Raw genomic sequence first — 26,857 nt, 5'->3', positions numbered from 1 at the left:
GCTGCGCGGATTGGCGAACCTCGCGCGCTGTGGCTCCCTTTCCCCAATCCGATTGGCGACGGCCCTGAACAGGTTGAGCAGCTAACCCAATCCGGGCTGCGAGGGAGGGGCGGGAGCTTTGCCATTGGCCAGCGGGCGGTGGGGGGAAGGCCAATGGGGAGCGGTGGTGATTTGGCGCCTGGTTTGACGGGGGGCGACCCGCTCCGGCGCGTTCGCTGCCGGTCCCGCCGCCGCCATGTTCCTCTCCGACTGCCGGCGGGAGTTTTACGAAGTGATCGTCAGCCAGGTGCGGGGGGGGGCGCGGGGCGGGCGGGGGGGCTGCCCTGCCCCGCGCCGGGCGCTCCCGGCGGCGGGCGGAGCCGCCTGTTTCGGGCGTTCCCTTCCCCTCACGGAGCGCGGGATGCCCCGCGGCGTCCCGGGCCGTGTCAGCGGGGGCTGCCGGGCAGCCTCAGGGTCTCCCTTGGGGGAGGGGCGGACGGGGGGTCCCCTGGGCTGCCGCGGGGGCCGGCGGCGGTTGTGCCGGTCCTGAGCGCCTTTACAACGGGAGAAACGCCGCAGCCCGCGCCGCGCTCTCGCCAAAATCCGCCTTTTCTATTTTTTGCCCCCCCCGCCTTTTTTTTAAGATCTCTTTGGTTTAGCCAAGCCATCCCTAAAGCTGTTTCTTTGTATCCTTTCAATCGGTGTCGTGTTTGCCCGCGCATTAAATCTTGTCCCTTGTCTGCTTTGAGGTTTTTCTTGCCGTCTGTCGTGACGGCAGTGCTGCCGCTGGTCGGCTGCTCTCGTTCCTTTTGCCCGCGGTTTGCTTAACTTTGTTCAGAGTGGGTCTATATAATAAAGTGCTAAAGCTTTTGTTTGACAAAAAGCTTTTGTTGGACAGTCTTCGTGTTTCTACCCATGAAACTATATTGTGGATTGTGTAAATGTGTTTCCCTCAAATTCTCCAACTGTGCGTAAGGTCTCGAAAAAAAAAGAGTTGTTTGGCCTAATTATTTCAGCAGTCGTCTTGCTCTGCTTTTTGCCACAGACTTTCCTTAGTCAAAACTGCTCCAGGTACCATGTTGAAAATGGAGGCCATTCTAGACATGTAATCTATTATGTTACCTAAAATATGCTCTAAAATGCTTGTAGGGTTGACAAACTTGGAACCTTCAAAACTATACACTATTCATATGGGTCAAAATAATTGTGTTTACTCAAAACAGTTGACATTTTGAATGTGATTTCACCACGAGTAAGGTTTACCTTCCTGTAAGATGGAATTGTAAACATTGTTCCAGTATCTACAGTGATCTAGCTGAAGTTATTTTAGTTGCTGTGTCCCTTCAAAAGCAATCATGTTTTATGCTTATAATGGTCTCTGCCCAAATTCCCCCCTTTCTGTTCTCACAGTGATCTCAGCATTTCTCTGGGATTGCATCTTTACATAGGACTTAAATCTTACATAGGGAAGCTGGTGCTTTTAGGAACAACTGAAAGTAGTATATGTACTATATGTAATCTAGTACATGTACTAGATTTGGCACCTACATTAATATATTAATGCTATTATTTTGTTATTTTTGCAGCGTGTTCTTCTTCTTGTTGCTTCAGATGTTGATGCGTTATGTGCTTGTAAAATACTCCAAGTAAGTCTTTGTTCATTATCATTGTAGGCTACCTGTGAAAGAAATGATGCACTCAGATCCTTTTAATAGGTTTGAACTGGGGAAAGAGGGACTGATTAAGAACCCTTAAACTAATTTTATAACTTACAACATTTTCTCTGTGAGTTGTGACACTGACACCTGGTAAGTTTTATTCTCAAAGTTCACACAGAATTGTCATTTGGGATGTCTTCAGGATAAAGATTTGTATTAAATAGAATTATAGGATAGTATAGAATTGTAGTAGAGTATGTATAGTATTGTAGTAGACTATGCCCTCCCATTAGCTAACAGCTCTTTGTTTCTTTTCAGGCTTTGTTTCAATGTGATCATGTGCAATATACACTAGTCCCAGTATCTGGATGGCAAGAACTTGAAACTGCCTTTCTTGAGCATAAAGATCAGGTAAAAATCATACTGAAGACTGGCTATATGAGATGTACTGCAATGTATAAATGCACTTCCCCCCTTTTCTCAACTTAAAATGTAAGCTCTTAAACTAATACTAGTATTGGTTACCTCAAAACAGTGAACAAGTGTAAATGTACCAATAACAAACTTGTAAAATTTTGTACACATACTAATGGGCAATAATTCTCATAGGTTTAAATTAGTTTTGCACCCATTTTAGGGTGTGAAAGATAGCAATACTGGATGTCCAGCATCCTGGAATTGGGTTAATTTGCATGAAGTCTTACAGATTTTTTCATCCTTTGGGGCATCAGATATAAGGAAGTAAATATAAATTTCGACAGTGACAAGTGCTTTGGAGGTTTTGTAAGTTTTTTTCAGTCTTTTATGTTTCCTGCTAATCGGAGTAAAAGTCATTATGCTTTTTTTCCTTTTTTTTTTTTTTTTTTGCAGTTCAAATATTTTGTTCTTATTAATTGTGGTGCCAATGTTGACCTGCTGGAGATCTTGCAGCCTGAAGAAGACACATTTTTTTTTGTATGCGACAGCCACAGACCTATCAATGTAGTGAATGTTTACAATGAGACACAGGTAAACTAAGCTTTTTAAAAACATACGTAATAAAGTTGTTAGAAGGCCCAGTGGGGTGGTAGATGGCACAGTGTTTTTATGCATTTTGCCAAACTGCTTAAAAGGCCAGCAGTGGGTAAGGAAGCAGTATTAATGATGCTTGCAGTAGTAATGTACACAATGAGAAAAAGTCCACTGTTTTCTGTAATAAATATACTGTTAGCAAGTGCAATAGTTTTCAGTAGTGACAGCTTGATCCTATGCTACTGCAAGTCCAACAGAAGATAACTTCCTCCAAAATGTAACATTTATTATCTCTCAGCATCTAGCAATATTTAGAATTTAAGTACCAAGCTAGTCAATATAAATTATCTGGCAGCATGACTTTAACAAGCATAAAAAATAATTCTTTCATTAATGCTGTAACCAGAATCTTCTTGATACAGAATAGTAAGTTTTTACTCTCATTCTGTTATAAATATGGTCCTTATTATAAAGAGCTATATTTGTCTTATGTTAAGAATGGGTGACAGCCAAAATAATTTTTAAAATTTCTTTAAAGGGGTCTGAAGTGCTCTACAGTTATCATTTGGAATGCTTTTTAATTACTAAACAAGGTACTTTATTTAAAATATGCTTTTTCTTGTTAGATTAAGCTATTAGTTAAACAAGATGATGATCTTGATGTTCCTGCTTATGATGATATCTTCAGAGATGAAGAGGATGAAGAAGAGGACTCTGGAAATGAAAGTGATGGATCAGAACCTTCAGAGAAGCGCAGACGATTTGAGGAGGTTTGTTTCTTGTTTCTGCAGCTTTGTTGTGAAAAGAAAGAAAATAAAACCATATATGCGTGTACTTTGCATCAGGATAAATAATGACACTTGAATTAAAAAAAGATGTTCTGTTAGATCAGAAATTCAAGTGTAAGATAATAACTTAACAAAATTATGACCAGTAGTTTTTCACCTGCAGAAAATGTTTATTTGCCCTGCTCATGAATATTGTCTCCTTATCAAAACATGTTTTTAGTTAAAAATTTACTGTACATAATGCTGTGGGTTTTTTTTTTTTTTTTTTAATAATCGGTGAACTAATGAGTTTATTTCTCTGATTATGTGCTCTGGGTTTTTCAATCTAGTGAAAACCCTTATTTACGTAAAAACTTTTTTTTTTGAAATTATTGCTTGAGAAGATAAAAGCTCACAAATAATTTAGCAGTGCATTTTTGGCTGTACTTTTAGGAATGCACTAACAAAAGTATATTTATTATGGTAAAGATGCAAACAATTTGGCATGTATTATTTGTAGCATATTTTCTGTTTATATTGCATGCAAGGAAGCAAAGACATGAGTCTAGCAATATTGACAGCCAAATAAACGTAAGAACATTCTCAAATGTCATGCATATTTCATATTATTTTTCTATTAACTCTAAGCTTTTTTTTCTACCAGTTTAAGAAGAGTATTTACTCAGAAAAAAATGATTCCAAAAATTCAAGGAAACATCCATAAATAGTATATTCAAAAGCTATTTTTAAATCCATTAAATATTTTACAGAAGTCTTTCAGATTTCTTGGAATTTTCAAGCTGATGATGCTATTTTGGGGGATTGAATAAACAGTGAAGAGTGCCTTCTTTGTCCTGATCTTGATTAATCATCTATTTTTAATTTTTCATCAGCTTCATTAAAATGCTGTAAGATGATAGAATACATGTTGTTTGGTTGAAAATACTGTACAGCATACCTTTTTACTTGTGAAGATGAGCTAAATAAATCCTAGCATAGAAAGATGCCATGACTATACTAAAATGTGTTCCTCAGAAAATATTCGATGATAATACTTTTCCCATTATTTCTATTAACAGTATTTAATTCTTCTTTTAAGTCTTTTTAATGAAGACTTATACATTAAAGTAACTAGACTGGTGCTGACTTGCTAGAGTAACTTTGCTACCTTTTTAAACATCTAAATCAACTTGCAGGATGTAATAGAGAGAACAATGAAAAGGCGACAAAAGCGAGAATGGGAGGCACGCAGGTATGTTTAAGTGTTTTTAATGTTGCATATATCTCTTTCTGTCTGCTCTTTGGGGGAAACCTCACTGAAAATACAAAAACATGGTCTTATGCAGTTTGATTTGCAATGTGCTTTAGTTCTAACTTTATTCAGAAAGTAGAGGGGGATATTTACAATATATATTCAAATAATACAACCTTTAAATGGAGCATGGTTGTAAATCATTTATAAATTTGAGTAGCAGTATGTGCAGTGCTTGACTGTTAAGCAGCTGCAGCATTACTGTCTTGTCTGTCTTAGGGTGAGGTTTTTGCTTCTGTTTTCTTCCTCTGCAATACCATTATCGTCAATGGGAATGAGCAGGAACAAATCAGATGAGAAAACGGGCTTTGAGGAATCAAGGATTTAATGCTTCATGTCTACATTTCAATGTGGTTTCTGTTTTGTTGCTAAAATCTAATTCTCTTGCAGAAATAAACATTTTCTAGCCCGTTTACTTTATTATTGCTAATATGAAATTAAAATGTTATTTCATACTTGTAGGTTTATATTTTGAACCAGAACCAATGATCAGCTCACCAGTTTAGTCAAATGTGTGGGTTTTTTTCTTTCAGACGAGAAATTCTTTTTGATTATGAGCAATATGAATATCATGGAACCTCAGTAAGTATGAACTCATTTGCCATAAAAACACTAGATACCAAGGTAGAGGTAATTAGATAATATCCAGTGTTCTGATTATCTAATAATACTATGTATTATCTTATCAGACAAGATATTATTATAGTATTAAAATATACCATGTACCTTGATTTATGTCTGTTTAATGTATTCTGGTTGTGTACATCTGACTTTTAACTCCAGGGAATTAGATATGTTAAAAAAAACCAGTACTGGTAGATTGGGAGACAACAGCCAACTGACTGACAGCGGGTAAAATAATATGATCAATGGAAAATAGATAAACCAGAACTATTAACATTTTTGTTGTTTGGTAATCTTTAATGTTGATATAGAAAAATTGGTGATAGTGTATTTGTTTTAGGTCTTGATAGAAGTACCTGTCTGCGCATGAAATGCTTTTTCAAGACGACTTTAAGATATGGGAAACTTGCTTCCCTTTCTCTGTTTTCAAACTGTCTAGATATTTCAAACATAATACTTAGGACACCAAGCTGCTCCTTCTTTCATTTGGCCTCTTGTCTTATTATTTTTATACTTTCTTGAGTGCTGCTTTATATTTAAAACAGCTTTGTGAAGCTGTATAGAATACCGTGCTCTCTCTATGCATTGTCTTAGAAAGCATGGCATTGACAGGTTGACAGACTGAAGTGTGATTTCTAAAGCTTTAATAGCATGCTAACACTTGGCAAATTTAAATGTTTTCTATTTATTTTATGAAGTGAGAGGTTTGTGTTCATTTATCCTTTCTCTTTTCTTTTCCCTCATGTAGTCTGCGATGGTAATGTTTGATCTGGCATGGATAATGTCTAAAGACTTGAATGACATGTTGTGGTATGTGTCTATGATCATTATTCATAGAAGCTAGCAGCTTAATTCCATAGTAAAAAGTGGCAAAACTTTCCAAAACTGTTTGATTTCAGTTTGAGCTTCTAGTTTATTTTCTGTGAGGATGTATGTCTTCCTGCGTATTTGAGTAAGATACATTCACATCTACATAAATTAACTACAAGAAACCAGTAGATTTTGCGTGGAGAAAGGGAGAACAGTGCTATGTGCACATATTTGCTAGAGAGAGGAAATAATAATATATAATTTTGTTATTAAACTGTCCTGTAATGCAGATTGTGAATTGTGTTTCTGACTTATTCCTTTACATATTTTACAGGGTTAAATATAATATACTATACCAGAATATATTTTGCTTTAACTTTTTTCTTTTCCCCCCTCTCCAATTTTAGGTGGGCTATTGTTGGCTTAACAGACCAATGGGTCCAGGATAAAATCACTCAGTAAGATTTTTTTTTTTTTTTCTCCTTTTTTTAGGAGTAACTAATAGTAATTAATAGAAATCAGGAAACAGGCTAATTAATACAATATAAGGTAATTAATAAACAATGGCATTTAATATCTTAAATAAATGCAATTTTGTACCTTAGAAAAGGTATATTTGGAATATTTGTCAGAAAAACTATATTTCCTCTTTTACTACTTAGAATTTTAAAACTAAGTTTATTTTCCACAAAACTGTAAAACAATCACATCTGATCCTGTAAGAAATGGTGTTTAATTGCAGTTTACCTAAATATGACCTCGATATAGTTTTATTAAAGGAAAAAATTCTATACATTCTGTACATTCAGTCTTCTCTTCTTATTTTACTTTACAAGTCCCCCCCCGCCCCCTTTTTCCCCATGTGTACTTATCTCCTACTAGATATCATTACAATTCTGGTAGCATGTACATAGACCTTAATTATGGTGTTCTGTTACTATTAGTACGTTGATGTCTTCAAGAAGATAAATGTAATAAGTAACTATTTTCATCTGTTTTTTTGTCTGTCCCTCTGTATTGGTGTTATTTTATCCTTAAGTGTTTGGGCGTATGGCTAAGTATTGAAAGAACATTATTTAAAAAATGTTTTTTTAAAAATGTGTCTGCAGTTCTTATGCTGCTGACTGGCCAATTTACAACCTTTTAGAAGTATTTTTGTATTCCCATAATTAAGTACAAAAATACATGGGAAGAAATTGAAGTGACAAACTTCCTTTTGTTTAAGGATGAAGTATGTGACCGATATTGGAACACTACAGCGTCACGTATCTCGTCATAACCACCGCAATGAGGATGAAGAAAATTCTCTGTCAATTGACTGCATGCGAATAGCATTTGAGTACGAGTATCCTTACCTGTAACTTCAGTTCAGCTCAACCTGTCAGCATTAGATAAGTCAGTGTTGATTGTGTTGTGTTACGTGCACCTGCAGCTTCTAACTGCAGCTTCCTGGAGTATAGAGATGGACTATATCAGGGCAGTTAAGACTTGCCTACTAGATACTGAGTTTTGTTACTATTGTAACTTCAAAGAATATGTATATTTATAATTATTTTCCCTAATTCCTATTAATGTTCAGTCTGCGCCTGGCACTTTACCAGCACTGGTCTCTGTATGAAAGTCTCTGTAATACTTCTTATACCTCCGCTAGCCTCAAACTTTGGTCTGTACAAGGGCAGAAGAGGCTCCAGGAGTTTTTGGCTGACATGGGGTAAGTTATAAAAATCTTGTTCTTAATTGAAGAATCATGTTGTCAATGAATTATAAAAGAAATATTCAAAACACAGCAAAGATCTTTTAAGCTAACAAATATTCAACTCACTTTTTTAAATATGATCATGGGGATTTGAGTAGTTTGTGGAGTCCCTGAGTTGAGTAGTGGAACTTGTGGATTGCTGTATGAAGGAATACTTCAATTGTAGGCTTTTACTGAATAGAAGATTAGTAAGTAACCTGTGTTTTCTCACATCCTCTCTTCAACAATTAAAGAAGAACGCCAAAAAAGCTTAGTCAGGCTTAACTTGCTAAATTGTCTAACATTAAGAATGCCCTGTAAGAGGAAGGCGAAACGTTTAAGTCTGTTCTGGCATACCCAGCAGTGATGTCTGTTTTCCTTCTGTTTTTAGTTTGCCTTTGAAGCAGGTGAAACAGAAGTTTAATTCCATGGACATTTCTTTAAAAGAAAATCTTCGGGAAATGATTGAAGAATCTGCAAACAAGTTTGGGTAAATTGTTTTAAAAGCAAATGTTTTATCTGAAAATATTTTTCAATTAAGTTAAAATTTTGCACATAAAGAGGGTGTCACATCTTGATTTAAAAGATTAATGTTAACATACTGGGGAAATGGGTACTCAGCGTTAATATATCTTCACTAGTTTTATCTCATTTTGCAGAATGAAGGATTTAAGAGTTCAGACCTTCAGCATTCACTTCGGCTTTAAGAACAAGTTCTTAGCAAGTGATATAGTTTATGCAACAGCTTCTCTCATGGAGAATATAGAGAAAGAAGGGCCTGAAACAGATAACTTTATTAAAGCTTTGGACAGTCTCTCCAGGTACTGAAAATATCCCTTCTTTCTTTCACAATTTTATTTTCAGAACATGGGTTGCATATATAAAAGATAAGTTGGTGCTTCACAAGCCACTGAAGAAAACTCGAAGAAAATACTCCTGTGAGTAGTGTTTAGACATGTCTCACTTTTTTTGTGAAAAGCTTTATGTGAAACTGTTTCTGTTTCTTCTGTCTTTGGTAGGGGTAACCTGGACAAACTGCACCAAGGACTGGACCTGGCCAAAAAGCAGTTACGTGCCATTCAGCAGACAGTAGCCAGCTGTATTTGTACCAACCTTGTAATTTCTCAAGGGCCTTTTCTCTATTGCTCTCTCATGGAGGTCAGAGTCCTAATTTTTGGCTTTCTCTCATATTTGACTTACTGTTCTATAACACTGTTTTCCTAACTGCTTGACTCCATCAGGAATTCAGAAAGAACTTATTTTTCCATACTGTGTGTTCTCTGACAGGTCAGTGTTGACACCTACTCTGAACTTCCCAAAGGAAGAATCAGTTCTGTTAAAGGGAGGGCTTTATATCAAGTCCAATTGGAGAGATCGAATTCCTGTATTGTAGCGGTTCTTGTTAGTGTTCTTTGAGTGACACAAAACTTTTAGACGTGCCAGCTGATCTTAAGATTAAACGAATAAGTGGAAGAATTTGGTTATAGCTGAAATAATTCTTCTTTTCTCAGGGCACGCCTGATGTGAAACTGTTTTCCAAACCAGTGTCTCTGTGCCTACTCAGTAAATACTTACTCAAATCCTTTGTTTGTTCTGTAAGTAAACCTGAAACTTCTAACTAGCTAACTTTGGGGCTGTGTAATAGTTGTTTTGTTGGATACTTGGAATTGATTGTTAAAAACATTATATGAAGATCTTAATATTTGACAGTTAACTAGTTGGATAGTTTTAGCACCTCTGTGAATACAACTCTAGGAAAGATACCTGCCTGGGAAACTTCCTACCACAAGAAAGAGTTTTCATTACCAAGATGCTAATGATCTAGAATCTTTGGGTAATTTTGTAAAATTTGAGGGACCATATCACAAAATAGGTATTCAGAAAAGTTGATTTCTGACACAGAAAATAGGAACATTGCAGGACTGGTTATTGCTATCTAAAGACTCCTCTGTTTAGTTAAATAACAAAAGCTATAATCTTGACAAATGCAATTTAATTTCAGTTAGGTTAATTACAGTTTGAACTGTATAAATTAGTAACACAATTCAGATAAAAAATGAGGTTTTGAAATTAAGATCTCTTTTCACAGTGAGCACTTCCAATTTATAAATGAAATTTTTGTAGTTGCTCCTCGTTAGATGCATGTCAGTCCTCATTTTGAAAGCTAGAGGGCATTGTGAATAGCCAGCCTGGCCTTAGGAGCGGAACAGCATTTTAAAACTGGCCACAAGACATCTACTTCAAGAACAGAACACTTTAAAAAAAAAAAAAAAAAAAAATCTGTGATTTAATTAAATCCAAGAATAATTATGAAGATATTTTAAAAATGTTTTAGTAAATGAAACAGAAGTTTGTTTAAAGTTACAGCTTACTGCTGTAATAGTACAGTTTACAGTTGCAAAACAATAGGGCAGGGGAAAATGATATGTAGTAGACTGTTGTATTTGTCAGTTTTATCTGTTTTATTTCATTGTAAAATGGTTATTGCAAACCTTGCACAGAGTCAGTGTTTTTAGGTACCCATACATACCATTCTTTTAAATGATTTTTCTTTAATGTAAATTATATCTTGCCTCTATCATTTCCATGTTAAAATGGAATGCAAATTGGTGGATTGAAATTTCTATTGGTCCTTAAAGTGACTTACTCAAATAAGAAGGGGATTAAGAGATTACATTATGTAAAGAAACCCCTTTCTGTTGGTCTCAATTATAGTTGTTTCCTTAAGTGAGTATTTGTAATACTAGGTCAAATATGGACCTGAAACTAAATTGTTTCTTGAGTTCTGTCTAACAAAGACTTTGTGACTTCCAGACAAAAAACAAGCGCTGTAAACTGCTGCCACTAGTAATGGCTGCACCAATGGATGTTGAACAGGGAACTGTGATCATGGTGGGGATTCCTCCGGAGACAGAAAGCTCTGACAAAAAGAAGTAAGGATGTTGTTTAAATGTTCTTCCTAAAGGTTGTCTCTAGGTTTTTCCTCTCTCCAAAGGAAATATATCTTACCTGTACCTACTTACTAATGCATATGTTGACTTGAATTGTATCATTAAAAACATGTGTTTTGCATGTGGTCTGCACGAGATATTTTAAGAGAAGTTATTCCTCAGCTTCCTCTTACTAATTTTCCTCTCGCTTAACTATTTCTTTCTTACGTAAGAGGAATATAGTTCAGTATGTGGCCCACGACTTCATTTCTTAAAGCCTGCAACTTTAAGATTTTTGCATTTAAATGAAGTGAGGTGTATATTGAATATATGATACATGAAAAACATCTAAAAGATGTTTTCAGTTCTCGTCAAGGATAAAGTTTCATACTTCTGCCTTAGTACGATGTATTTTTTTCTGTAATACTCATTGTAATATTTATCTTTTTACAAAAATAAAGTTAGTGACCTTTTTATAACAGAAATCCTTACTTTTCTCAGTCTGCGTTATGTTTGGTCACATTTTACAGAAGAACTTGTATGTAGTTATATGAAGAGCGTCATAGTTTTGAATATTCAATTAAAGTTAAATTAGGAAGGATAATTTTATTTATTCTTACATGAAGTGCTTTAGACAAGTGGCCTTTATGCACTCTGTGCAGATGCTATGTGTTTGTAGGAGACCATATGTAGTTCAGATGATGTATGTTGGGAAGGAAAAGATCTTTTCTCAGCTGAAATATTTGAAAAATAGCTAATTTCTTAATTTAATGAATTGCACCTTCTAATATGTGATTAACTTGTATTTCTGTTCATCTTGTAGCTTTTTTGGGAGAGCATTTGAGAAAGCTGCAGAGAGTACCAATTCCAGGACGTTACACAACCATTTTGACATGTCAAGTGAGTAATGCTATCTGCTGCATCACTGATTTCATTCACCAAATAGTCCTTTAGGGGTCAGTGTTTACATGGCCTCCATAAAGCATAGTGACTGTGGATGGTATGCTGATTTGTGTATGTATTATATGTGATACACTATTCCTGACTCTAGCATAACATGCAAACTGTGTGTTACTGCGCCCGTCATTTTTTGTTATTGTTTTTCTTTAAGTAGTGTCTTGCTGTGCAGAAAATATAAACTACTAACCAGACACTTGCATATCTCTCTTTGAGACTATCTCATTTTGTCATGGAGTAATGATTTCGACCAGTGCACTTTGATTAAGATCTGTTATCTATGACAGTTTTTATATTTAGCAGCATCAATGACATATTTGAAATATACTTGGTTTGGATATGAGATGCATTCTTTATTGTCTGTTTGAAAAATTAGATACTTATGCAGCAAGGTTTGCCTATCTTCATATGCGCTCACAAAAGAGGCAGTTTTTAACTCTAGATGTTTCTATTATGCGTGCATGTTGAGCATAAAAGGAGAAGTTCCTAGATTTAAGAGTAGTGGTTATATGTAGTGAGCACCTAGAACTCGGAGTTTGCAGAAATCTAGGAGTGAAATAAACAATGCACTCTATATTTAGTTCAAATAAACAGTTTCTCTAATTCTTTCATAAAGTTGATTAGGAATGTGAATGAGTATCCCTGGAATTAATAGTCTTCAAAGATATCAGATCCCACACTTCAGTTATTTGCATTTTGTAATAAAATATTTCATGTTTTAGTAATTGAGTTGAAAACAGAAGACCGGAGCAAATTTCTGGATGCACTCATTTCTCTCCTGTCCTAAGGGTAAGACAATGTAAGGAGCATTAACTCATAACTTAATACAAATTGAATTAGTAACCAAATGAAACTCATCTATTATTTGTAGAACATGCTAAGAAAATACAGGGAAGTCCAGTGAAAGTGTAAATTGAAGATAAGTTTCTTACAAAGAAAGAGATGGACTATGTATGAATAGCATCTCTTTTTTCCTCCCCTTAAAAGATTTATTCATCTATTAGTTTCTCTGCTTTTTTTTAATAATTTTTTGTAAATTTTTAATTTCAACTAGAAAAGGAGCAGCTGTTTGTCTTGTGACAGAAATGGAGACATTAACTAATTGTAGCCGATAGTCTCATTGATTTGTTCTTTCAATTATGATGATCTGTTAGAACTCAAGATGGAATCTTGGCCATAACAGTGCCTTTTTTGGCTTTGAAGTTAATGTAGAATTTGCATTTTTCTTTCACGGTGTTAATGCTATATAGTCTGTGTCAAATGTGTAGTTTTTATCTGGAATAAAGACAGGGCTTTAAGACTTGATTTATAGTGGCGTAAAGCTGTTCTGTAAGAATATATTAATGTATACTGTATAACTGGTGAGGCTGTAAATTGTTTCAGCTGACTTCAGATATTCACTGCTTCTCAATGGTGAACTATTTTAATTGAGTCATTTTGTTTGCATGTGTGTTTCTGCAGTGATGAGGGGGGAGATAGCTTGATTTCTCCCAGAAGAGAAGCCCGCAAAGCTGAACACTAAATTGTTTTGTAATGTCTTTCCAAACAACCTGTAAGACTGTTTGTCTGAAAGTATACAAAGTACCTCACGATTCTTTTGTGCTTAGACAGAGATTTGATTTTTCTTATTCACCTGTGAAGTAATCTCACAATGTTATCTTTATAGCATAGATAAGAAAGCAAAGAAGTAAGGTGAAAGCTTTGACAGTCTATGAGTGTAGATAGTCCTAGCCAACTGACAAAAATGACTTATTTCAATGAGTATCAAAGCAACAATTTCTTTCTTCTCCTTTGGCTCAAAAGTTTGGGACAGTGGGTCAATAGCTGCAGTTGTTCCTTAGACCCTGTGTGGCTTCCAAGGTGTCTACATCAGTTTCTTTCGCTCTTTACCCTCTTGAGTACTGATTGTTTCAGTTTGTCTTCTGCCCTTGTTACACAGTGATGCTTTTTGGCGCCTGTGCTGGAAGCTGAGGATCAGATACACTGAAAATGTCCCGAATATTCCGAGGTTCTTGGTGCTGCAATTGTGATGGAACGTCTTGCTTTTTCTAGATTACCACTACAGTCTTGGGCTGTTGTCTTTGTCTCTTGGAAAGGCAAAAGGATTTTAACTTTAGCACACACGTATTGAACACTGCTACTTTGTAAAGACCCCATCCTCATAACAGCAAAATGTGTCAACTAGGATTATCTGCAAATCAGATTTCTGTTTGTCAAATTTGTTTTTTTAGTAGACATGCTTCTGTGATGTCTAGATATTGGCTAATAACAAAAATGAGGTTTTGAAGAAGTCTCATATTTAGTAATATTACCATTCAAATGTTATTTTAAAAATTTTGTTGAATGCTTTTTTTATTCTTAAGACACTTTTAGAAAACTCCCTGTGAATTTCTAGAGTGTTGAAATTCTTTAAGTATTACTAGGTTGAGGTTTTATAGTTTAATCAAAATAATTGTTTTATGAGGCCAGTTTTAAGATTTTAGGGCTTTTAAAATGTGAGTACTGAGTAGCTGCCAGATATAGAATGAAAAAATCCTGTAAATACTATGAAATAATGATGCTATCTTAATAATATCTTCCAGCAGAGAGTATTCCAGTGTCAACAAAGCATCCTTAGTCATGCATTGTGATACTGTATTGTCACTTGTAGCTTCACTGTGGGAATAATTTTCCTAGAAACAATCTAAAATACTGTGATAATTGCATGTGGCCTATAGTATTATAAATATTGACAAGCTGGATCAATTCTGTTCCCTAACAGAGATTCATTTCATTTTGGTCATATGAAATGGTATTGCTTGTTAGACTTATCCTGCTGTGCATTGGGTGGGCATGTATATGTGTATATTTGGAATTCTTTTTCTTGTGGTGTTTGCTTGAATTCTGTATGACTTTAATATTTTCTGTATCATAATGAATATGTAAAGGTTTTGTACTGTTGTTGCATCAGACTCTGTACAGATTTTTAATACAGATTAACTTAATATCAATTCTGATTTAGATGTAGCCAACAGAAAACTAATTAAACTATATATTTTAATTCAAACAAAATTGCTTTTTTAAAATGCTGTCATCTTATCTGAGAAATGTAATCCTGGTGCCAAACTGCAATAGTCAAAATGTGCTTCCTGGAATAACACAAAATGCCATTTCTTTGTTTTGCATGTTTACTGGTAACATTGGCAATAAATAATATCCCCCTTTACCAAAGTACTTTGGGTTTTGCCTGTACGCAGCATACAGTAATTTTATTGCATTTCTGAGGTAGATATCCTTACTTTAAAATTCTGGAAATGGAAACACACAGGTTGACTTGCTTTTGACTACAGGTATCAGCGTTGAGCTATGATTGCAATGTGAAAGCTAGGGGTCTATGTGCCGCTTACGTGCATTTCTAAATATTTTGACTTTATCTTTCAGATGCAAACTGCTGAGTTTCTAATGAATTTCCCAAATTTATCTTAAACTTACCTATAACAAAAATATCGGTGCATTTTCCACATTCCACTAAATGACTTTGGGTTCAGCTCTGTAGTGTATTTAAGGCTTTGCACTTCTAGATGTGGATATCAGAGAAAAGCATGGGCAAGTATGTAGTAAATGCAGTATGCTTCAATGTGTGAGACCTGCGTACATGCAGAATGAATAATGTGTGCCGGATACAACTGAATTTTTACTTGCACAGTCTGCTTGCTCAGTAAATGCATAGAAGGTCTTGCCTATCCTGGATCTCTGACTCATGGTTCAGTGGCCATGTATCAGGAAATCCTAAACAAACACTGAAATTCCTTATTTTCTGCCTGTAGAAAACCTTCAGATAGAAGGAAAAAAATGCTGGGAGGAGACATCAAAAAGAATGGACATATAGCAGCTCTAACTATTTAATTGCTAGCTCTGTCTTTTGTTAAATTTAATGCTATGCGTTCAAAACATGACATAGCTTTGCAACAGGTGGGTATCTTAGAAAAGTTTTACCATTATCTTCATGTTAGGAATGTTATTTTTCCTGTTTTTTCTTCACTCCCTCATTAGAAGCACTGCGTGAACCCCTTCCTCTAGCCTCACCAAGTCTCTTATTTCCTACTATATCCCCCATCCCTCTCCTGGAGCTTTATGTATTTTGATCCCTTCCTGTATCAGGGTGTGTTCTGTTTCTACTTCTGCCATTTTTTCCTGCTATTGTGATAAGCATAGATCTTGCCATGCGATGAAGAGAGAAGTTTGGTGTGTGTGTGTGTTTGTTTGTTTTTTAGTAGGTGACTGCTATGTTTTGAAAAACGACTAACAGACATGCAGGCCCTTTAGTATCAACACATTGCATTGTGCTGGAAGAATGAGAACTGAGAGTTAGTTTTTGTGCTGGGATGTGTGGGTAATTGCGTTACTGGCAGGTCTTTGATCTCCACACAAATGTGTAAGTACTTGAAGCTGTAGATATATTGCATGGAGAATAAGCTTCCCTTGTCTCTCCTTTATTGCTGCTTTTTTTTAAGGTTTCCATTTTCCCAAGATGTTGTGCCAAGAATGTTTTTGCAAATTTTAGAACTGATCAGCTGTCGAACTGGAAAGACCCACAATGTGCAAGGCCATCTAAATGTGGCCCAAAAGGACAGTCAGGAATGCCGAATACTATGTAAAAAGAGATTTCCTAAATCTGTGTAGAAACCTAAATATGTCTCTGCCAGTAGCTAAAACTTTTGCACGTCAACATTTTAGAACATGTGAAATAGTATTCAGCACTGTTATTTCATTCATTCTATGCTGCTGAGTTTGTAGATGAATGTGTTAATACTATTTACTTGAGAATCATTGTACAGGAAAATCCAAACTTGTGGTGTCCGCAGTGTGCATATATAAAACTAGCTCTGTTCAGTGGCAGTGAATTGGTGCCTTGAATTGCTGATTGAAACTGCCTGTTGTATAGGCCAGTTCAAAATACTAAGGCTCGTGTTCATTTTTCACTTAATGTATTACAGTTAAGGGTTGGACAGAGAATCTCAGCCAAGAACTCTCAGCTTCTCTTCATGGAGAGATTATTATGCTTCTGATTTATTTGTCCAAACAGAAATGTGATCCTAAAAAGTCATTGTGAAATAAATAGAGCACTAAGAAATCAGCTTACCCTCTTAGATGTATGGTAACATTCCATCTAGCCATGTCTGAATGCAAATAGAAACATTCCCTAAGGATTATATTTGAGCTGCAGTAACTCTTTTTCCCCCAGCATGTTTGTTTGCTGTAATAGTAGCCTCATAAATCAACTCTTTAAATTATTTCTGATGCTAATCTGTTTTGGAGAACAAAAAAATAGGAAACAAAAAAAATCCTTTATTTTTAAGACAAAATAATGAAAATCCTTAAATACTGAAATGGATGAGCAAGCTGACTAAATTATACCATTCCTGCATGGTGACTCATGGCCATTTTCTGTCTGGGATGATACATTTAGACATAATTGAAATTGTGCAGTGAGGACCTCATTCAATTACAATTAAATAACTCCCTTTACTCAGAAGAATCACAGTGAATTAATAGACTCATACTTATGAACATAAAGATTGCATAGTGGTAGGAATTAATTCTTACTTCCTTTATGGCTTCTCTTAAGACCCAAATTAAAAACTGCTGCAACTTTCTTATATGAATGAAATACTTGGTCCGTACCACTTAAAATCTAGAAACAGCCATAGTGGGGCAGACCAGAGGCTCACATACTGAGTAACTTGTCCTCTGCAATGTCAAAAGCAGGTGCCAGGGAAAAGTGTAGAAACAAAACAATTTCTTATGATGTTTCCTTCCACATACAAGCACAAGTACTCTCCCAGCCCTCACACTCAAGGACATCCTGAACAACACATGGTTTCTGTGTGTTTAGCAGCTATCAATAGATGTCTGCGAATCTGGATAACTTCCTCTTGAATCCTTGTAAAATTCTAGCCCGTGCAATATTCTGTAGTGAGCAGATCTGTATCCTAGCTATATGCTGTATGAAAAACTACTTTTTTTTAAGTATTTTTTTTCAACTTGTCGATTGTTAGCTTATTTGACGTGCTGTTACTCCACACCCATGGCCTCTATGCAGTCATGTTTTTGTAAACCTTTTAATATTCCCCACAGTCATCTCTTTCCAGTCTGAAGAATCCCAACCTAATTTTTGTCTCACAGAAGCTGTTTCATACCTTGATTACTGCTGTTGCTCTTCTTTGAACCTTTTCAGTTGGGGGGGAGTCAAAACTGCATGCAGCATTCAAGATGCAGGTGCATTTACAGGTTTATGCAACAGTTTAATAGTGTTGGCTGTTCTCTGTTCAATAATTCCAACATTCACTTTGCCCTTTTGATTGCTACTATGCACTGATTGCCCTGACCTGATGATTTAATGGACCTAGGTGCTGTAACACCAGTATTTCATTCCTGACAGGTAATGATTCAAATTAGGATTGTTTTTTTGCCATGTGCATCACTTCATGTGAATGTCATCTACTTATTGAATGTAGAATGTCATCTACTTATTGGTGGTTATTTTTCCAAGTCAAAGCAAGTATGTAGTTAGTCTGCTGTACTGAAAAACTGACAATAAGGAAAAATAATTCCAGCCTCTGCATCCCTGAAGTATGCGTATGTAGATGGAAACAGTAAATTCTGGTCATTAGCTGATATAATATGGCAAAAAAGTGAAAGCTTAATGGTAAAATAAAATTAAACAAACTGGGTTAGGAAGTTTAGGATTGAAATATTTTTTGGAGATTGTTTATATTTTCTCCACTTCTGTGAATGAAAGTAAAAGCCTCTACAATATTTAAAGTTTCTGAGCTAATTCTTTTGCAGATATTCACTCTCTTTATTTGCTACTGTAAAACTTTACTGCACATAAAGGACAGAAAGTGTTCTTGGGTTGAACATCTGGAAATAGTAGCTTTTAAACAATTTTGCCTTGATCTAGAGGATGTCTGTCTATCCTTTTTCTAGCTACAGTATCTGCTATTTCTTCCTACTGTTCACCCTGGGCGCTCTCTCAGATACTACTGCTGCTATGGTAGAAACAGTAAATCAGAGACATTTCAGTCTGACATTTTAGTCTGGTCTTCCATCAGCTTCAGTTTATGTTAGTATATAACAATCATCATGTCCAAATCTGACAGGACCTGTCTTAAAACTCTGAATGGCTTGCAGGGGAGTTATCACTTGTTTAGCAAAATCCGGTGTGCTCTAGAGAGAGTGTAGGTAATTGCCTGTGTGACAAGTGGAATTCAAAGGGAACAGAACTGTAGGTATAGAAGTCCCAGGAAGCCTAACTGGATAACTTGAGTTAGTACATTGCGTTCTATCATTTATTTTGGAAGGCAGCAATAGCTATAAGCAGCAAGGTTTAATCTTCCTTGTTTTCTGAAATTTGCCAGTCAGAAATGTTAATACAAAATATATTTTTCTTTAAACTGTCTTTGAACTGTCATATTTAGAATATGTGGTGTGAATGTCTTAGACTACAAAGCGGCATCTACTATGGAATATTTCAGGATGTCTTTCATCCTTCAACTTCACTTTCTGCTTCCTTTTTCTGGACAGCTTTTCCAGTCCTCAGTTGTCCATAAATGCAAGAGAAATAAAATATTCATTCTTTCTAGGAAAGATGAAATTTGTATCTGTAATCACTAGTCTGAAATGCCCTAATTTTAAGGTCTGAAAAAAGGAAGTTTTAAAATCAGTCTCTTGGATGCAAGAGTTCTTCAAGGATGTCTTTATCTTGAGTCAAATGGGCCACGCAGTGTGGATTGCGTCTTGCAAAAATGGGAATAGGACAGAAGAGGAAGGAAAGAGGAGTAATCTATAGAGAATCACAACTGAGCAAGAAACAAAACATAAAACACCTATGACTGTTTTCAGGAGAGTAAGCACTGTTATCATGTGGTCATTGGTTTTGTGTGTAAACCCATCAGTCATCATGGTTTTGATTCCTCTGTAGGAAGGAATCCCTGTTAAATTTTGGAAAATGAGGCAGTGATTTCAAAATGGAACTGTAATCATCTCTAATGTAAATTTGTCCCACAGATCTTTGCAAAGAGATCTCAGAGAAACTTTTTCTTCTATATGCTGATTTGTGCAAGATACTTGATCACAGCTATTGAGAAAATTCAAAAATTCCTCTGAAAGTTATGTTGTGGGTAACTCTGGCTTGTCTAAGGGAAAGAAAACAGTGAAATGTTTTATTAAATGGAATAACTGAAGTACCTCTTGGCTCTTGTGTACCATTGTTGACTTCAAGGTGGTACTGAAAGTTCTCCTTGGATCAGATTCAAGGACTAAGAAAAAAGTGCTGCCCAGGGTGGAGCTCTAAAGTACAGTGCCACCTCTATGCACAAGTGTTAGGGTTATAAACAACTTATTAGCAGGAAATATTACAAAACATTCACTGGGGAAATAAAATGCAAGCTTTTATTTCAGACTAGACTCCTATTCTCTTCAATTATTTGTGTTTCGTCTTTTGTAAGTCAGAAGTTGACAGAATTGGAGAAGCAAGACAAAAATCAAACATATTCAGAGATTTTTTTGCTCAGCAGTACATAACTTCATGAAGATCCCTGGTCTGACTGCAAATAATAAAGTTTTCTCAGTCACTGCTATTGTGTGAGAAAGTAATTTATATTTCCTCTGCCCCCTCAAGGAGGTGCTACCACTCCTCAAAGGCAGTAATGTCTGCTGGATAGCTGCTCTGGCACTTACTACTTTAACTTGTTACCTGTTACTCAGTGTCACATGTATATGGGCAGTATATCAAGATCCCAATAAAAAGAGATGAAGAGAAAAGTTGTCTAGGAATTTGGCATTGCAAACAAGCATTTAACTGAATTTCTGCTACATGCTAGTCTCAATAAACTGAAGGCTCAGATTAAAATTCTAAGATTAGAGAATACTCGGATTAAATTGCAATTAAATTCAAGCTCTCCGTAGAGAGCTTTGATACAGGAATTCACTGGCAAGCCTAATCATAGCCTCATGAACTAAAGTAAGATTAACTGTATGCAAGTATTCATGAGCCAAGTCACAATGTAACTCCTTCCATTGCTGGATGTGTGTCTGTTTTATCTTTATTAAGAGGTCTGGGTCTTTTTGTACTCCATAGTTTGACAACATTCCTCTCTGAAGTCAGACAATTTTGCAACTTCTTTAAGAACTGTAGGCAATTTTTCTGAGTATTGCTTGATATTAACTAGATTACCTGTTTTACATAAGTACTATGATATTGTGAGCCTTTTGTTTTCTTTTTATAAGGAGTTTTAATTGAGGTGATGCCTATCTGGCCCTTGCACAAAGGTGATGTTCTGTTATAAAAAGAGGTGCTGTCTTTTTAATTGAGTAAAGCAATCACTTGAATCACCTCTTCTCGTTGATACAGCTTGTCTGTTTTTTCAGTCCCCATGGTGCTGGTGTCTTTTTCCACTGTTTAGCTCAGTGGAATTTACTTTCATTTAATCATTCATTTGCAGCATGCCAGTGGAAAATCGGAGACACCTGCCATTGAATTGGAAAGAATTCACAGGAACATTCAGCTCTTGGTATCTTTTCATTTGCTAAAAGAAGCCACTGAGGGGCTTCTGAAATAAGTATGCCACTAATAATTATCTCCCGTCTGAGCTGAAAGTCTAGCTGAATCACTAGCCTATAAGGAATGGGTATGTGATATGGTATTTTCTTTAAATACTGTTATGATCACCTTAGTAATTCAAGACTCAAATAACAGGACTGCAGAATACACTTGTTTGGGTTCTTGTGCTATTTTATGGCAACCATTTGCTGTTAGCAATTTGCCTGTAGATGTGAAGCCATAGTTCTTCTTAAGTGATTGTTTTTTCCTGAGTATTTGCATAGTACATGTGGCACTGCAGAGCTGGAGTGAACAATGAGTTTTGGCTCCAAATAAGTCCGTTGCCAAATTGATACAGGCTAGAATAAACAGAGGTGGAGTGGGGGGCACAGCTCCCTTTTGTGCCTTGGGAAAATCTCCCTTTAGGTGGAGTGAGGCTGTTACAATAAAGCATTTCAGGAAAGTGTGGAATAAACAGGACTTTCTTTACTTTTAAAGAAGCAAACAAAGACCTTGCTGTAGTCATATCTTTAAGAGACTTGGTTTGTATTTTTGAATTGGTGCCTAAATAAGTTTATTGACACTAAGAATATTTTATTGTTAGGAGCTCGTGGCTTATGATATTTTCCTGTTCTGTAGACTTTTTATTCTTCTGCTTCAAAGGATGATACTGAGAAGCCATCGATGTTCTTAAGATACTGTTGTTCTGTACCTACATTTACATTTGTTATCAGAAATAGCTATGGTAGCTTGCAGACCAGCTCTGATGGTAAATATTCTGCCTTTAATAAGTATATTATTGTTGATCTCTCTTCAGCGACGGGTATGGGTTATGCCTGCAAGACAGATTTTGTGAGTAGCAGCATGCACTGGGGCTGAGTATGCTCTGAGGTCTACCTGCCTCGTGCTTGGTCTACAGCAATAAGGGAAGAGCAGTTACAGCCCTCTCTCAGTTCCTCTTCACCACCCATGGCTATGAGTAGCTTGGGCATTATCTTCTTAGAGAGCTTAAGTCAGACCTTTCAGTCCCTTTTGGTGAACAATTCACAATTCAATGTTTTAGATTTAGATTTTGTTTTTTGCAGGTAGTGAATTCCTAACAAAAATGAACAGTAAATAGATGAGCTTCTTGGGCTCCTGCTCCATCCTTCTCCCTACACAAGTACACACCTTCCAAAATTCCAGTAAAGGGTAGCAGTCATCTCTTAAAAAATAAGCATTATGTTTTTACCAGAGGCATCTGCCTCGGAAAAGTCTGTCACAAACTGGAAATGGCCTTGTTATTTGTGTGGAAGCTGTAAAAAAAAAAAAAAAAAAAAAAAAACAAAAAAAAAAAACAAAACTTCTCTTCACATGATTTTCAAGTTTCAGTTATATGTTAGAGCCCTCATGTCCCAGATGGACATTCACCCTCTTGGAGAGGTAGCAAGTCATCCCAGCAACGGACAATGCACTTGACAACGCAGCAGTGCTTCTATTTAAGTATGGCAGGCATTCAACCTGTATCAAAATACCTCAGAAAGACTCTTTTGGAAAGTTACTTGTGCACATTCATTGCAATGTTTCCTCTTCTCATCAGCTAAATGTGCAGATTAATGTTCCCAGATTCAATGAATGGTCATTGCTGTCAGGATGTCTGAATAGCCCCTCTCCCCATCCCTCAGTGCATCAATATTTTCTTCTGCAGCTTCCAGCTCAGCCCTGACATGCATCCTACTGCACACATCAGTCAACCTGCATGTGCTATGGCTTCATCTTTTCCAGCTTCACCCCAAAGACTAGCTGACTTGCCTTATAAATAAGAGGTTACCTCCACAGTTTTCTCCATTGGTTTTCCAGTGTTCCAATTCAAAGAAACGTAGAGGAGCTGTTTCCCACTTCTCTAGCTAATCATCACTCGTGGGGGTAGAGCACATCTTGAGACCTTTTGTTTACATGATCTCAAATTTGGAAAACTATTGTCCTGCAATTTTATGATGCAAACTTGCTCTCCGGGCTATTCAGGGCATCACGTAAACCTTGGAGCACTTTAAAAAGTTGATAATTTAAAGGAAACAGGATCTCAACCTTAACAGTTGCTAAACTTGTGCTGTAATATAATTCTGCAACTTGATACTTCAGGTGAGAACTCTGGTGTTTCATGGTGTGCAATTTGGTATGTGATGTATTCCACTGTCTTAAAACACAACACCTCCTAACTTGATCTGATGGTTATTTTGGTGCATTTATACTGCCCCGTGTTTGACGACCTCACTTAAACGTTTATTGCTCGCTAGGTTAAATCAATATCCAGGTTTAATCTTATGTAGAAGTGAGAATTCAGATAACTATCTAGTACTAGATCAGTCCAGCACTTAATACTGATATTGATATCCTGCTTAGGAAGTTTAAGACTTTAAAGGCAGCATCCATCATTTTCTATCTTCGCTTTCTCATTCACCAAGGTCTTCTGGGCAGAAAACATTTTCTACTTTATAAAATACAGTCCAGTGGGTAGTTCTTTATTTATACTTATTGTCAGTGAAATCCTTTACCCTTCAGGGCTAATGGCACTCCGCAAGCTTATGCTTTCAGAACAGCACCATTTCTGGATTGTGTAAAACTTATTTATGTGTTGAAAAATCAAGCATGGATATTTAAAGGCCTGTATGCACATATCATAAAGCACGTCTGGAATCTCCCAGATGTGTCCATTCCTAGAGCTTTCATTTTTCCTGTGGTAGAGGAAATAGTCTCCCTATAACAGCCGAAGGAAGAAAAAACCTGAAATTGTCATGCAATTTTCCTCTCTGCCTGCCTGCTCTGTCTTCTTGTGAGGTTTGGCTACCTGTACGTTATGTCTCTAATACTAAACTGAACTGCCTCATATTCTTCCAATTAGAGGTCTGATTCTCCTTCAAGAGAAGTGTTTGTGTTTTTTTTATCCCGTTATTTGTCTGTAGTTTGTTCACACCCACAAAACCAACGTTAGCTCATGCATGGGCATAGATATATGGTTACCTGCTTTGCAAATCCAGTGTGTGCTGTTTCATGAACATGAAGAAGGGGGAGAGTATTGTTGTTTCAGCTGGTTCCACTTGCAATGCAGCCATGTAAGTGGATTAACTGATATCAGTGTTAAGGATAGAGTAGACAGGACAATAACTTAATGAACATATTCTCTGGAAGAGACTTTTTCCTTGCTAAAGCTACTGAATTGTGACTCAGTCCTGCTGGCTTCTATTGTAGAATATCCCTTCAGCAAACTCCCTGAGCATAGCCTGCTCTGTTGAAGGGAAGCTTTCCAACTGTTGCATACAAAGCTGAGAAGAGAACCTGAAAAGGACTGAAAATGACAGGGTGAAGGACGAAAATAGAAAATAAAGAATTAACAGGAAAAGAGAGACTGAGTAACAATAGAGGGTGAGCAGTAAATCCGGTTTGCCTTTCTAGCTCAGGAAGGTGTCTTGGAGTCTGTATTTCAGGGCACCCACTGGGTGGTCACCAGAGCTCTTTTGAGTGTGTGAAATGAAATGGAAAACAATAGCTCAGCAGCAATTGCCTTTTTTTCCTCTGATGAGGTGTTCCTTGAATTGCCAGCACGACGCCTGCTTGATTTAGCAGTGAATACAGCCAGGCATTTCCTGAAACAACAGCACTACATGGCACTATTAGAAATGCTAAGTGAAAGGTTCTGCTGTGAATAATGAAGGAAAGGGAGTGGGATATGGGATTTTGTCCCACTGAACTGTCTCTGCAACAAAAGGGGGAATGAAATGTAACACAGCTGCACAGAGGCCATCTACACAGCCTGAAAATCCTCATCTCTTCTGTGCACAAACAGATGATAGGAGCCAAGATCTGTTTGGAAGTGGTGTTTCATTTTGGAATGGTTAGAAGCTGACGCCAGCATTGTTTGTCTTCATCACTTGTTTCTTGTCTCGTATTATCTGCTAAGCCCTTAACTCTATGCTTCTTCATGGAGGCTTTTTGACAGTAAATGTAGATATTGTTCACGTTCTTGGCGAATGCCCCATTCTGACTAACCTCCTTGTATGTATGTATCTGCTTACTCATCTGTTCCGCTATCTCCAAATAACCAGTGTTTCCTTTTTAGAAAGGGTATCTTGTCTGAACCTTTCAAAGACCACAGTACTGTACATGGCACCGAGGGTACTGCATTGACTTGGCAGAAACTACCTCTGCATCGCTTCGCCTTCTCTTCCTCCCTGATTACCACCCATAGGAAAAAAATGTGATGATCTCTTTTTTTTTTTTTTTTTTTTTTTTTTTTTTTTTTTTTTGTTATTCAGCACACTTTTGTGGTCTTTTTTTCCATTTAGTCTCAAACTGTTTTTATTTCTTCCTTGCTTCACCTTCCCCTTCAGCAGAGTGGATGTTAGAGAAAGTGCCTCTCATTCAAATGGAGTGGGAGACCCAAGAGGACATTACTGCAGTGTGTTAATTAGTTATTAGGTGAGCTATATCAAGGGAGTCGGATACAATTTATATTTAGTAACTTGTGCTTGTTTTTATCCAGTGTCCACTTTTGCATGTTGCTGAGATCAGTCTTAAAGCCCTGTAGTTGTCCAAATCACTTGCCATCTTATGCATACAGGTATTATGTTTGCTATTTTCTAGTTAATTATTTAAAAGAGAAACTTGCTGTTTTACCTTCAATTTTGGGCATTCTGGTCTTTCTGATGAAAAGAATATTTTTAGTCCTACATTTTAAGTTAACTGAGCACTTTAATTTCTTGCTTCTGCCCTTGATGTGCTCATTTCCGTTTCCAGACTCATTTCTGTTAACCATTTGTTGGTGTACAATGTCTCTATTCCTGCTGACACCTCAGGCAAAGGATTCACTCGGTTTGGTGCCTACAGCTAGGTAGTGTCTGACCCCACCTTTGCTCACTATAAAGTGCTTTCGCTGTGTCTTTCCTTTTTCTCTTTCTGTTTGTGTGAGTTAAGACCCTTCTGTTTGATCTAACCTCACTTGCAAGGTCCAAGAGTGCTGCTCTGCAACAGCTTAAATCTTCCTGTGTCCTTCCCGCTAATAGTGCTGTATCGAGCAGTGAGACAGTGGCCAGGCAAGAAAAAAAACGTTGCTTTTTTTTGTTTGCTGAGTTGGTTCTCAGCCAGTTCAGTCCCCTTAACCAGTCCACTCCTCACCATGTGTGCCAGTGCAAGGGAAAGGACTGGATGGCACGGCTGCTGCTGGGTGGAGAGGACCTCACTGCAGCTCCCACTTGACTTGCTGAAGGTGTTGGGAGTTGCATGCTCTGTCAGCTTAATGTCTGGTTCTCACCTTCCCACTCCATGACTGATCTCTAAAATACAGCTTTTCAAGCTTTTCTGTACTGCTGGGTTTCATCCTTTGTAGGTTCTTTGCTCACTGTTATGTCTTTTCTGAGGCAGTTGTGCCTCAGTTCTGTCTGGAGCCCTCTCTGTATTTTTTTTCACCCTTGTGATTCTAGTTGTTTGCAGGGTTGTTGAGGTGCCTAGTCTGCAC

The 26,857-nt window shown here is 36.8% G+C and overlaps 1 protein-coding gene across 4 annotated transcripts; it reads left to right on the top strand.

Annotated features, from left to right (window-relative positions):
• Positions 1-150: 150 nt before the first annotated feature.
• Positions 151-14,996, top strand: CDC45 (cell division cycle 45). Of its 4 annotated transcripts, none has more exons than XM_026104338.2 (19): positions 151-286; positions 1,566-1,625; positions 1,956-2,048; positions 2,508-2,645; positions 3,275-3,418; positions 4,612-4,667; positions 5,261-5,309; positions 6,100-6,161; positions 6,569-6,619; positions 7,387-7,506; positions 7,741-7,872; positions 8,288-8,386; positions 8,556-8,717; positions 8,916-9,054; positions 9,408-9,491; positions 10,711-10,829; positions 11,650-11,726; positions 12,506-12,572; positions 13,723-14,996. In XM_026104338.2, the coding sequence occupies exons 1-18, from the start codon at positions 236-238 to the stop codon at positions 12,568-12,570; spliced, it is 1,701 nt and encodes a 566-aa protein (XP_025960123.1). In that variant the 5' UTR covers positions 151-235; the 3' UTR covers positions 12,571-12,572; positions 13,723-14,996. The 4 variants fall into 4 exon arrangements, with proteins under 4 accessions (XP_025960123.1, XP_025960122.1, XP_025960125.1 ...); XM_026104337.2 differs by having other exon boundaries at positions 13,245-14,996; XM_026104340.2 differs by having other exon boundaries at positions 12,506-12,582.
• The last annotated feature ends 11,861 nt before the right edge of the window (positions 14,997-26,857 follow it).

This window comes from Dromaius novaehollandiae, chromosome 17, assembly GCF_036370855.1.
Source record: "Dromaius novaehollandiae isolate bDroNov1 chromosome 17, bDroNov1.hap1, whole genome shotgun sequence".
Lineage (NCBI taxonomy): Eukaryota > Metazoa > Chordata > Aves > Casuariiformes > Dromaiidae > Dromaius > Dromaius novaehollandiae.
Note: the sequence above shows the minus strand (reverse complement) of the source record. Positions and strands in the feature narration are given on the sequence as shown.

Bases quoted from the DNA above. Each gene is read 5' to 3' on its own strand.
- CDC45 (XM_026104338.2), top strand. From the start codon at position 236: ATGTTCCTCTCCGACTGCCGGCGGGAGTTTTACGAAGTGATCGTCAGC. The intron at 3,419-4,611 runs GTTTGTTTCTTG...ATCAACTTGCAG, and splicing joins AGCGCAGACGATTTGAGGAG to GATGTAATAGAGAGAACAAT. The intron at 6,620-7,386 runs GTAAGATTTTTT...CTTTTGTTTAAG, and splicing joins GTCCAGGATAAAATCACTCA to GATGAAGTATGTGACCGATA.